Source organism: Liolophura sinensis, chromosome 13 (genome assembly GCF_032854445.1).
Source record: "Liolophura sinensis isolate JHLJ2023 chromosome 13, CUHK_Ljap_v2, whole genome shotgun sequence".
Taxonomy (NCBI): Eukaryota; Metazoa; Mollusca; class Polyplacophora; order Chitonida; family Chitonidae; genus Liolophura; species Liolophura sinensis.
Window position 1 is genome coordinate 9,259,749 of NC_088307.1, and position 13,108 is coordinate 9,272,856.

General features: G+C 35.8%; 1 protein-coding gene across 2 annotated transcripts in view; it reads left to right on the plus strand.

Annotated features, from left to right (window-relative positions):
• The first annotated feature begins 524 nt into the window (after positions 1-524).
• LOC135480335 (serine/arginine repetitive matrix protein 2-like) overlaps positions 525-13,108 on the plus strand; it is a 42,013-nt gene continuing 29,429 nt past the window's right edge. The window contains exons 1-2 of one of the 2 annotated variants that reach the window (XM_064760158.1): positions 525-598; positions 7,567-7,723. In XM_064760158.1, the coding sequence (XP_064616228.1) occupies positions 7,651-7,723 (73 nt within the window). In that variant the 5' untranslated portion in view covers positions 525-598; positions 7,567-7,650. Of the gene's footprint in view, positions 599-6,527; positions 6,686-7,566; positions 7,724-13,108 lie in introns of those variants that run through there. The other variant, XM_064760159.1, reaches the window with a different exon arrangement.

Here is a 13,108-nt window from a genome sequence, read left to right on the forward strand (position 1 = left end):
TACCGTACGTAGCCTGACTGAATATGGTGCCGTCATGCAGCGCTGTATTCTACCCCCATGATATGCAGGTATACTTTTTCTGTGTATGTGAACGTGACCGGCAGTGGTAGGTCTACTTGCCAACGTTGCAGTGTGACAAAGCATCAGGTGTATTAAATTAATTGGCCTCAAGACTAAACATGTTTGTTCCCCTTATTTCTGACACGAGCCAATAACCAAAATGAATTTGCAGAAAAATCATGTTTATCAAACAATCAAACGTATCTACACGTCTTGATTGAAAGGTACACCCTATGATTTACATTAACCACATAGAAAATCGTAACCCAATGTCATGCAAATATCATGTGTTGTAACTGGCACTGTTTATTTCGTCATAAGCGAAAACCTCAAGGTTAAAGTGTTTTATTAAATTGTTATTATTTTAATCTTGAAGATTTGAGAGCGGTGCATGCATTAGAAATGTACGCGTCACACACCTAAATCCAGAGCGAGGCTAATTCTTCAACACGACTTCCGGCCTATCAAACCACCGGGAACATGACTTGACAGGCCCAGCGCGGGTTGTGGATTTGTTTGCAAACACTGTACAGAGCGCGTGAGTATTGCGTTGAATTATCTTTATCGTCCTTCGAATTCTGCCTTTCCTGTGGACATATATTTTCAATAATTGTTTTGCACTTAAAGCTATCAAGTTAGCTCTCTCACAGACCGGTGTTCACTTCTCGCTGAAACAGTTACCAAGCAACTGGACGCCAAAAATTCAGGTCACTAGAGTAAATATCCTATAACTTGTGTCAGTGTGGGCTATAAGTACGTTGAAATAATTCTGTCTTGTGTTTCGGTAGTACGTAAAAAAGGGAACACAGAGCGAAGAATTCACTGAGGTTCACATGTTATATTTGTTCTCCTCAGATGTTCATCGTGAGAAGCAGGTCCTTCAATGCAATCCTAGATTGCACTTAGGTTTGGCAAAAATTTGGTTCAGCCAACGACAGCCTCTAACCAGCGCCAGATCGCGCCCCATTTAAAAACTTGATGCAGATACCAGCCCTGTCAAATATGTTGAGGCTGTCAGTACAGTCGTTCGCTTTGAGTATAACCTAGGAATCTTGGACCCATGTGGCCTAGAAAATACCAGACCATCGCTGTATTTGATCGATAATTTTTGATTCAAACACTGTCATACACTGCAACCACATCAGTTTTTTTAAAGGAATGCCCTCAGACATTGGTTTGGGTCCCTCTATGGCTGCACATAATTTTACCAAACCTAACGCTACAGCCATCTCGGACCAGTTCTTCAATGAATCAACGTCGGTCTACGACGTACCTGATAGCAATTAACGTCATCTTAACACCCAGTAAATCTTATGTGTAGCCTGTTTAGGTACAGGTACATAGTGTGTACAGGTACATAGTGTGTTCAGTCCATTCAAAGATGTCATTAATGACCCAGTTTTGAATCCAATCTAATAAATGATGCTCCATAGAAACAGTCATTAGATTTGCTTGTTCATCTCTGTGTCTGATATATTTTTCTATAGTCTACATGTGTGGGGATACCTTCTGACTGGGATATCATCTGACATTTGAGTTATTGTCACATCTATGTACATTTGCTTTGAGTAAAATCATTGAACAAGAGAAACAAAATTGCGTTTTACAGAAACAAAATTTGAGTTATATTATAGAAGAGCATCAAAGTCCTGAATAGCATGTTATGTGGTCTCTAATGTTGCCAGAGAGTATGGTGTTATTACATTTTATTTATTTATTTATTTATTTGATTGGTGTTTTACACTGTACTCAAGAATATTTCACTTATACGACAGCGACCAACATTATGGTGGGAGGAAACCGGGCAGAGCCCATGGGAAACCCAAGACCATCCGCAGGTTACTGACGGACGTTCCCACGTACGGCCGGAGAGGAAGCCAGCATGAGCTGGCCTTGAACTCGCAGCGACTGCATTGGTGAGAGACTCCTGGGTCATTACGCTGCGCTAGTGCGTTAACCAAGTGAGCCACGGAGGCCCCCCTATTACATTTTAGGCTTATTATCTGATTGTATGTGATCACTGATATGTTACCAGAGTGATATGATATTAATGACTGCATCGAAGATCCAAGATCCAAGATCGTCCCAATGCCTGGCATGGGCGATCTTGGCTTAACGGTTATACAATCTTTAGCAAGGTTTGAAACGCCAAACAAACAAGAGAACTAGCGATTAAATAGAAGGTAGAGCTTCATCTAAGAAAAAAGATTTAATTTGTGGAAAATATGAACTCTCCCTGCAATTTTCACTGTTGGAAGTCATATTTAACCTGGGAAAACAGGAAAATCAGAAAAACATCAGGATCGCACAAAATAAAAAGGTGGATTTTCAATTTTATTTTTATTCCATTTCTCACCCATAAGACACAAAATAAAACTGATGTTGGCTAACAAATAAACCAAATTTATATTTCTGGTGAAAATTTTGGTGAAAGAAATGGATGAGTTAAGTTTGTTGTGCACATCGTCAGTTCATCGGAGTAGTTTATACACATTAATGTACCAGGCTATTGCGGTGATTTTAGTCAAATTAAGTCTGATGGACTGGTGAGGTCAAATGTCTGTTATAACCAGTGGGTAGATAAGCTAACACAAACACATCAGTTGTATTCAATATCCGGTTCATGACAAGGTAAACAGTGATAAGAATCTTGGTTAAGAATTTATATCTTAATGGTCTGACTAGCTGATCTTCTCAAGGAAGATAGGATTACATAGAGTATGTATATGTATATGATTGAATGTATACATCAAAAGCTGCACATTTTATTAAGACGTCATCAGTTATGTGTGTGCATGTATTGGACCGAATACGGTTAAAAGTAACATGCAGACCATTATTTATTTTGAAATGTTATGAGTAATTCTCTTAAAAGTTGATGAACGCTAACGAAGTGACCTTAAATTCCTAGGTATTAACCTGTAATTATTTCAGGTGTTTACAGGTACAAAAATACAGTTAATTACCCTATTGATATCCTAAAATTAAAGGGGAGACTTTAGTTACAGGTAACCCTGAGAAGGTTGACTGTGTTTGTAAGTACACTATGCTCATTGAAGACGCCTTGGCATTGAGCCATATGTACCTGTGCTCGTTAATACCTGGATTAAGGGTTCAGGTGTTTATAGCTTACCTGGATATGCTATAGTGTTTGTATAAGAGTCTAATACCACCCACCTTAACTAAGGTGTGCCTGTTGTTCACATGGGCTATACTATTGACCTGCAGAGAAATAATGAAATTGATCAAGTTTGTTAACTCTAGGTTTGGTCAATAAAAAATATTTTAATAATTTAACAACACTCTCCTAGCTGTACATGTAGCTCCAGGGTATATGGCATTTGGTCACTTTGTCAGCTTCAGATAGCATTATGAAATAACGCAAGATGTGGTAAGGATGAAGCTAATGAGCAATGCCCTATTGGGCACAATGTTTATAGGATCTGCTTTACCATGTCTTTTCACAATATTTTCTGGATGCTCAAACAATTTTTATTTTTGTGTTGATGTATATCTCAGTTCAAAGTAAGCCAAGTGGCTCGCATCAGTAAAATGGAAAGCGCCGCCATGTTATTTTTTAACACTGATGATAATGGTAATATTGTTGACCCAGGATGAATTCACATGGTTTTGTTTTTTTTCTAGAATGTTTCACTTTCATAAAATGCAAATCCAGTGATGATCCAATCACTTTCATGTTGTATTTATCTTACGTTTTACAATGTTCATCATCTCCTAAAGGAATTAGTTTCATTCAAATGAAGAGTTCTTTCAAATGATTGTTAATGATTCCTGTGGTCTTTCAAGCTTACTCTTACACAGTCTCGTTTTCCAATACATATTACTTCCTCAGTTCCTCAACCTTTTCACATATAAAAGAGTAACTTTCAGTGACATTAATACAGTTTTATTTTGATTTTGGAGACAAAGCTACATTGGTTGGATTGGCCAGTTTCAGGCTTTCCAATAAAAAATTTTTTTTTAACAGCAGCCCAAATAGAATAATGCTTTCACAATATGTTTAACAAACACACTGCAAACATGTGAAGAGGTTTAAGAACTACAGTAAACAGGAACGGACTTGGTTCAAGGTGGAGATGTGTGTTTATGCTACAATGTACCCTCTCAGACCTTCAACATGCTGTAACATGCACCAAAACTTTTAACTTCTGAGGGCATGCAGGTATAATGGACACCGTAACACCCACAAAAATCCCCACTTTCACATAAGTTATTCAGAAGAGTGGTTTAGTGTCTGCACCTAAAGTGGAATACCCAAGTTCATTCCATATTGGGTCATTCTCAAGACTATAAAAAATTTGCAATGTCTTGAAACTCAACAGGCTTATATGGCCCAGTTACACACTTGATAACAGCTGGGGTCAAAACATAGTGAAAATTGAAAAAAAAAGACAAAAACAGTCATAACAATTTTACAAATGTAAATTGAACAGACTTGTTTAAAAATAAACACATAAACTACCGTAATATAAGTGTTGTATAAGAATGTATAGGGCCTCCTATAACTCCATAAATTTCTTTTGGATCCTGTTAGTTTGCATTATGAACATCTATCAAGTATCATAGTACTAAGACAAATTTCCTGAACCATGAAATAGAAAGGACCAGCTTACAATATCTGCTTTTCACTGGTATGGTCAAAAATGGATTGTGGAATTGCCTAGTGTTTTGGATTACAAGACCTTCATTGGTTTTTCATATAAACAGTAAATATTTTTGTCCTAGTGTATTAAATGAAAGTTCCATAGCAATATATAAACATAAAACAAAAGACTTGTTCTTGTTTTCTTCTTTTTTGTTAACATGCATGAAAAAAAATTGCCCTAAGAATTTTTATTGGAATTTTTTGTTTTAAGCAATTTCTTAGAAAAAAGTTGAATGAATGAAATATAAACACTGTCAACCTAGTGTGTAGTATTACCTATTGGATATTGTTAGTATGCTGTTACCAAAGCCCTTGGGGAGAAAAACACTCAACCATTTGTAGCAGTATGGCTAACTGTGTTCTGTTGGCATTTCAACTGATTTTCTCATACCTATAAAAACTGATCAGTTTAAACAGGTCCTATCTACACAAACTTTCTCCTTGTCTGTAAGTTTTATATACAAATATGACAATGATACCACTTACTACCCAGCATGGGATGAGACAAAGAATACCTGTAGTACTTCTGCTCATATAATGTATTTGTATATGATACCGATGTAGGCATAAGTGCAGGTGTCCATGTTTAGGACTTCTACGCTCATGCAGTGTAGAGCTGAAACCCAAAACTGTAAATCTTCAAACTTTTCAACCACTAAAGCACTTGTTTCAGAGGAATTTAGGCATGGTTTAGTGTTATGATGAAAATGGCACCAAAAATGATTTATTTGTGTCAGTGACACCGCAAGCTTCAGACAACTGTGCAGATTATTTCTCTACTTTTCAAACATGTAGTTCTCTCAGAAGGTTTCAAAATATTGGTCGTAGTGGTGGTTGAAAATGTTGCAGAATTAGGGTATTAGAGTTATAATTTTACAGATTTGAACCTAATTTTGGATCAGATGAGTTGAAATTATAACAAATCCTATGCCAGTGCATATCTGTCAAAATCTGTGCTTTCTGGATGCACTTATTATATACATTTTCCACTTTTGGGCCTTAAGTCCTTTGTTGCTTTGTGGAGTCAAATCTGAGTACTGTTGCACATGTAACAGGTCAGCTTCAGGAGAAGGACAAGCTATATGTATGTTTGATCCTTGATGACTTGGGTGCTTGAAACTATTATAACAAAGCGAAGCGTGGAAATAACTTTTCACTTGGTGCAGAACATAATAGCCAATCTTCATATTAAAAAAGTTGCAGTGTACATGTAACTTGGGAGAGAGTATAAAAGTTAAATCAGTTAATCCTTAAGCCTTAATTAATTCAATTGTTACATTGTGCAGCCAAATCTAAGAGTACTAGAACCTCTTTCACAAAACCTGTAAACTCATATTTCTCTTTTTATAACTTTTTTTTTGTAAAAGGCAATGTCTGGGCTATTGTGCCTTAATAAAACAACATTATTTACGAGAAAAGTTGTAAAAAATTGACTTGAGAAGCTTTGTGAAAGAGGTCCCTGGTATATAGATAGATTGGGGAATGTTCACTTCCCTTCTGTTCATTTGGAGTGTACACGACCTCAGACATAGCTATAAACATCATCTGATTGCAGGAACCTGTTTATGTTGCATTACATATTATCATAATGTTTACGGTAAACATGTTCCCCCCACCCTTCCAGATCTCAAGTGGAAGTTTTGAATCAGTCCTGTGGAGAACATGTATAAGCCTAATACCCCCAAACATTCCTTTGTTAACACTGGCAAAGTGTTATTGCACCTTTCTACCTGTACAGGTATTTATTATAATGAGTGGGATTTAGCAGAACAGCTACATGCTTGTATTCTGGCCAGAGGGGTTGATGATTGCGATTCAAGCAGAACCCAAGTAATGCTAGCATGCAGTGTTCTTACAATAGATTTACCTGTATACAGGTGAATAATAATCTCGTCAGTTTACCTGTTGATATATAAGTGTTTGTGGAGCTACATGTACATGCAATCACGTGTGACCCAGGTGTGATTGAGTTATACCTTTCCTAACAGCTTTATAACGTTTTGTGTCTCATATCTGGAGAATTGGTGCCTTCGTTCATATCTGTTGCCTTTATTTGAGCACAGAAACTCTGTTCTGGAAATACATGTACACAGTACACTTTCTGGCAGTTGTCTGAATGTTGAATGGATTTGGATTTAAGTACCTCTACCTTGAATTTCGAATGGAAATACAAGTGGTTGGATTTTACTCTCCATTTTGACATTTGGATGTCGTGTTTTAACACTCACTTAGAAATACAGGAGACTCAGATTGTTTGATGTTTACAGTTAAGTGATTCACTTGCTGTTTTTACTAATACCTGATAATCACTTTCCATTTTGATGTTTGCATTAAGATTTGTCAGTTACAAGTTAATGTCTCACATGAAAATCAGTTATTTTTAAGACTGCTGCTTGTTTGATGTGTAGACATTGAATTTCTGTTAGGAAATGCAGTTACCTGGAATTGACTTACCATTTTGACTTTCGCATTTGTATGTCATGTTGCTGTCACTTGTACGTGTACTTATAATATTTAAAACAACCTGCGGATGGTCGTGGGTTTCCAGTGCTCCCACCATAATGCTGGCCGCCGTCATGTATTAGTGGAATATTGACTATAAACACCGATCAAATAAATTGTTTGATATTTAGACGTTAAATATCTTGTCTTGTTTCAAAATGCTGGTGCTTATATTTCACTTACCCTGGCTAAAATTTAAGATAAATTTTTCATTTGCATTTGATATACTAAAGTTTGATTCATATATACCAGAGTCATGGCACTAAATCTTTATATTTCTTTCAACAGTTATAATTGATATTTTGTACCAGAAAAAAAAAATTTCCATAACGTTGCAGGTGAATTCTCAGAAGGAGATGGTCGTCTGGGGTTAGTGGTGATTTACCTCCCTTGTTACTAGTGTTGAGGACTAAGCCTTCCAGATGGCACTGCTAGGCTACAGTGATGACTTTGATCTGGATGATGATGGGATCTTACAAGAGACAGGAGGATCATGTAAGTACTGTATGAAGGTATTATTGTACATGTGCATGTATGTGTGTAAATGTGAAAGTGAAACTCCTTTGAAGCGACCACATATTTTCTCTGCAAGCCTGAGGGCCAAACACGGAAATGCTTGTTAGTAAGTCGCCAAAGGTTTGTGGTTTTAGCCGTACTGAAGAATATATCACTCATTGCAATATGGTTGGAGGAAAGCGGGCAGAGCCGGAGGGAAACCCACGACCTTAGGAACCATGTGTCCTCTATTGGTTAAAGGTCACATGGTCAGACTTAGCCCAGCTTCCTCAGGTTTGGCTGAAACCTCATTCACATCAGGAGATTTGTTTGTCGGATACACCTGACAAAGGGAGCTACATGTACATGGTTTCTCTCATGCCGCAGTGTTGTAGTTTTTTCCATCGATAACCCTAACCACTGTATAACCTTGAGTATGGAGTACTTTCCTTATGAGACTGTTTCATTCGAAATCACTCTTAATTATATGTTTATTCTTTCGTCGTTAAGATGTAATTCTCTGTTGGAGTAAGAATTGGTTTGGAAGGAATTGTCAGTGTAGAGGATAACATTTTGAATTCAGAAAGTATTTGAATCTGACTCCAGGAGGGACTTTGCTTATCAATAAGAGGCTGGTTCTATGTATATTATGGTTGGTCACAGAGAGATTTCACTATTTTACGATATAAATTTTTAATCACTGTAAAAGGTAGATTATTGATAATCTACCAGTGCCGTTAGCAAAACCACATAGTTGCCCGATATAAATATCTGCAATTTGAAATCAAAGGTAACTGGGTGTGATCTGTGTCAGATCTTATATACATGTACATGTAAGTTCTACCTATGAATGTAGGTAGAATGGATAAGGCTGCAGTGGGCACATCACTGTACTACAAAGCTCATTAGCCTATTGCTGTAATCATCTTTATTATGTCCTCTCTCTAGAGGGATTTAATCCATATGGTTGATTACTACAAGGACAGAAGGGACTAGCCTGACTAAAGCAGCTATATGTGGTTGTCAATTTTTCACATTTTTATATCAGGCATGAATAATTGATAAACTGAACCTCATCTGACTACATGTATTTACAAGCCACAGACTATTTTGTATATGATCTGCCAGCAGCCTGCGGATGGTCATGGGTTTCTCCCAGGCTGTGGTTGGTTTCTCCCCACCATAATACTGGCCGGTATTGTATAAGTGAAATACTCTTGAGTACGGTGTAAAACACCAATGAAATAAATAAATAAATAAATATTTTGTAAACCTTTAGGCCATCCTTAAAAAATTCCCTCTTGAGCGTAGCCAACTCTGTTGGTAAAATATTGTAAAATACAGTAGGAAATTTTACTCTTTTTTTACTCTGTTTAATGAAAAAGATAGGAACAAAAGAGTTAACCTTTATGAGAACAAAGAAACTTCTGTCAGAGTTCCAAATAAAAACATTATATGTAGAGAAAGGCCATTTTTTTGAGGATTACGTCAAACGAGCATGTTTTTAACAATGGCCTTATGCATTTTGTTGAACTCTGCTACATGTATGTTGATGTTATCTCGAAAGAAGATTGCTTTGCACACAGATCATGTCAGCAGCTGTTGGGTGAGAAGTTAGATCTTAGCTTATTTATGATGGACAGTGGTTAGGTACAATTACTTATAGGTTATTGAATGAATATGGGCTAGTGTTGAACGAGTTCTATTTTTGTGTGGTGGCAAGCAAGCTCACAACCCCATTCATGCTTTATTTAGTAAAAAATAGAATGAGTCTACACCAATCTGTATTCAATCAATAACCTATTTATTATACACCAAATGTCAATCATTTCAACTAGGAAGCAAAATTTAGGTGCTAAAATGTAAATTTGATACAAAATGTAAGATAATAAAACTTGCAGTATTGCATTATACTTATGTGGCCACATAGGTGTCTCAGGAGCTCTAACATTTTAAAATGCTCACAGTTTTCTTCATTTAAAGAAGCGGACAAGTGGTACAATAAAATCTTATATTTATGGGCTGATTGTAGTAAAATTATTTGATTGATTTTTGTTATGGAAATAGTTGTTAGTTCAGAATATTTATTTATTTGACTGGTGTTTTACGCCGTACTCAAGAATATTTCACTTATACGACGGCGGCCAGCATTATGGTGGGTGGAAACAGAGCCTGGGGGAAACCCATGACCATCCACAGGTTGCTAGCAGACCTTCCCACTTACCGCCGGAGAGGAAGCCAGCATGAGCTGGACTTGAACTCACAGGCTCCTGGGTCATTACGCTGTATTGTATTTTGTATTGTACTTTATATTGTACTTCACGTTGTATTTCGTATTGTACTTTGTATTGTATTTCGTATTGTTTTTCATATTGTATTTCGTAATATTAACTTTGGGAGTATGTTGACATTTCCAGTTAAGTGCTGTTATGCGTTAATTTGATAGTTGTTACAAATATGGTTTAGTGTTTTTATTGACCATTAAGAATTATTTTGTTGTGTCCATATCAACAACACAGGACTACTGGCGGCCATTATTTGATTCATAAACAATGATTTTATGCATTAGTGCAAGTCACACGCTATATCGACTGTCCTGTTAACTGGTAGTTACCTCCATTGAATGACAGCTTCATTGTTCCATTCAAATTATTTTTGTCTGCAAAAAAAGTAACTTTTTAATTTTCTGATAGAAACAGTATCATTTGCAATGTAAACTTCACTGAAGAAATTATATCTAATTCACTAATTAATTTAAGGGGAAAAATATACATTTTTCACTCAGATGCTTTTGCTAATGGCATTCAACCCACTAATAAAGTTTGAACAAGTGAATCAATGATTATAGCCCAGTGCCATTTCAGCAGTATTAATACGGACACATCAGGATTAGAGCATGTTGAAGTTTAGCAGCTGATTAAGTTAAAGAGTTATGGAAATTCCATAAATGCTATACCCCAGTTAAAACTTCAAAGGCTATAATGTTGTCTCAAGTTTTATTGTTACTGTCTTAAATCACCACTGTCGGGGTGGGTTTGGGGAGGCGGGGTAGGAGGGTAGTGACAAACCAGCATCGGAGTGAAACCAATAGCCTTGGTTTGGGTCTGCTCAGGTCATCGGATCTGACCATACTTTGACCTTGTAACACAATCGTCGTAAGGTCATAAGCACTCATCTGCACACCCATTAGCTCTTCTTGCTTTAGCATATTCACGATGTACATGCACCTTGTGTAATTAACCAATCACTAAGTCTACATGTATTGAAAACAGTTTGATACCTTGCGTAGATTACTGATGTTTAGGGACTGAACAGCATGTGTACATTTATGATGGCTGTGTTAAGGGAAAAAAAATGGAATTTGTGTGTAGTCACAGTATCATTTTTTCACATTTTTAATGATTTCTCCGTTTTGTTTTGTATGAATATGTTTAGTATTATTTTTTCACATTTTTAATGATTTCTCCGTTTTGTTTTGTATGAAGATATGTAGTATTATTTTTTCACATTTTTAATGATTTCTTAGTTTTGTTTTGTATGATTATGTTTAGTGTTATTTTTCCACATTTTTAATGATTTCTCTGTTTTGTTTTGTATGATTATGTTTAGTATTATTTTTTCACATTTTTAATGATTTCTCCGTTTTGTTTTGTATGATTATGTTTAGTATTATTTTTTCACATTTTTAATGATTTCTCTGTTTTGTTTTGTATGAATATGTTTAGTATTATTTTTCCACATTTTTAATGATTTCTCCGTTTTGTTTTGTATGAATATGTTTAGTATTATCTTTTTACGTTTTTACTGATTTCTTAGTTTTGTTTTGTATGAATATGTTTAGTATCTATTTTTCACTTTTTTAATGTTTTCTCAGTTTTCTTAGTTTTGTTGAGTATGAATATGTTTAAAGATCCACATAACTTTTAACCTTGAACACAGCCTTTTGTCCAATTTACTCTGGCTAAACTCATCTAAGCTACTGAAACAAATACGCAAAATTAAAGAATCTACATGTAAATTGTAAATGATAGCTTTATTTCTCAACCCTTTCAGCCCATTTTTAATTATGATATCAACTACAGTCTATGTATGTAAAATGTTTCTAGGGTGAATTTGAAAATGTGTATAAGCTTGTAGACAGAATCGTTATATGCATCTTAAACTCTCTACTCATCAGTACCAAACTACAGGACAGTAATAGTTCTATATATAGATTAAGGTTTTATTTCATCAAAGAAAGAAAATATATAAATGTATTGTATTCCTGACTTCCAGATCCTCAGTTCAAACTGTGACAACAGTGTTTACAGTTGTGAAGCTTATAGACACATTCGTTGACCCGAATCAAAGTGGAATTTGGCACAGATTTGGCATTATGCTGCAATCTGTGTATTCCTTTATGAGACAATGGAAGGTTCAGTGTACAGCTTTAAAGACAAACTTCACATGGGTTTGAAGAAGAATCTCTCTGTGGGTCTGCATCGTGTTCTGGCCGGTTTTGTCCATTATTTAACCTTTCCTTTTGTCTGGGCTGTTAACAAAGTCTGATTTTGTCTGACCAAATTCAGAAAATGACTGGCTGTGCAGATTGACCCGAGATGACCAGGCCTGGTGAGGCTCTAGTGGGTGACATTTTTGACTTCCTCTGTTCAACTCTGACCCCATATAACAGTCCATTAGTAATAAAACAAAACGTTACCACGTCTTTAGCACTCAACAAATAGGTTATGTTTATCACGAAAAAAGAGCCCCTCCAAACTCCAAATATTTTAATACAATAATTTACAGAAGTCAGAAAGAAATTGGGTAAGGCATACAAAATTTGAGCCCCTCTATCATTACCCTCGTTTTATAAAACTGTAGGGTGGATGCTATAACATTTGCTGTTATAAATTTCATGCCAGTTTATCTGAAGTCCTACACAGTTCTGGTCAACATCATGAAGTTGCTTCAGGTACAGGTAAATTAATTAATACAGTTATGAATAATTATGGTAAAATTTTGCCCATGAATAATTTGCACAGTTTGTCTGATTCTGTGATTTCTGTTAGAAAGTTTGTTTGGGAGGTACAAGGTAGGATGCTGTGCAAAATTGTATATTTTAGCACCAAAGTGGTAATTATTTACCTCTGAATCCACTTTTTTTTAGCTGTTTACCATGTTATAAATAATATATTTCTCATTTTTAGAAATAAGATATAAGAAATCCAGCCACTGATGGGAATGTTTTACTTTGCTTTAAAATCATAAAATGCAATCATCATTAAAACTAAGACGAACATTTAGCATTTGGATATACATGTACACTGTATTTGTCATTATGGTTGAGCCAAAGACTGTAGGACACTTTCATTTTCTCCAGCCACAAGACTGACAACTGTCATT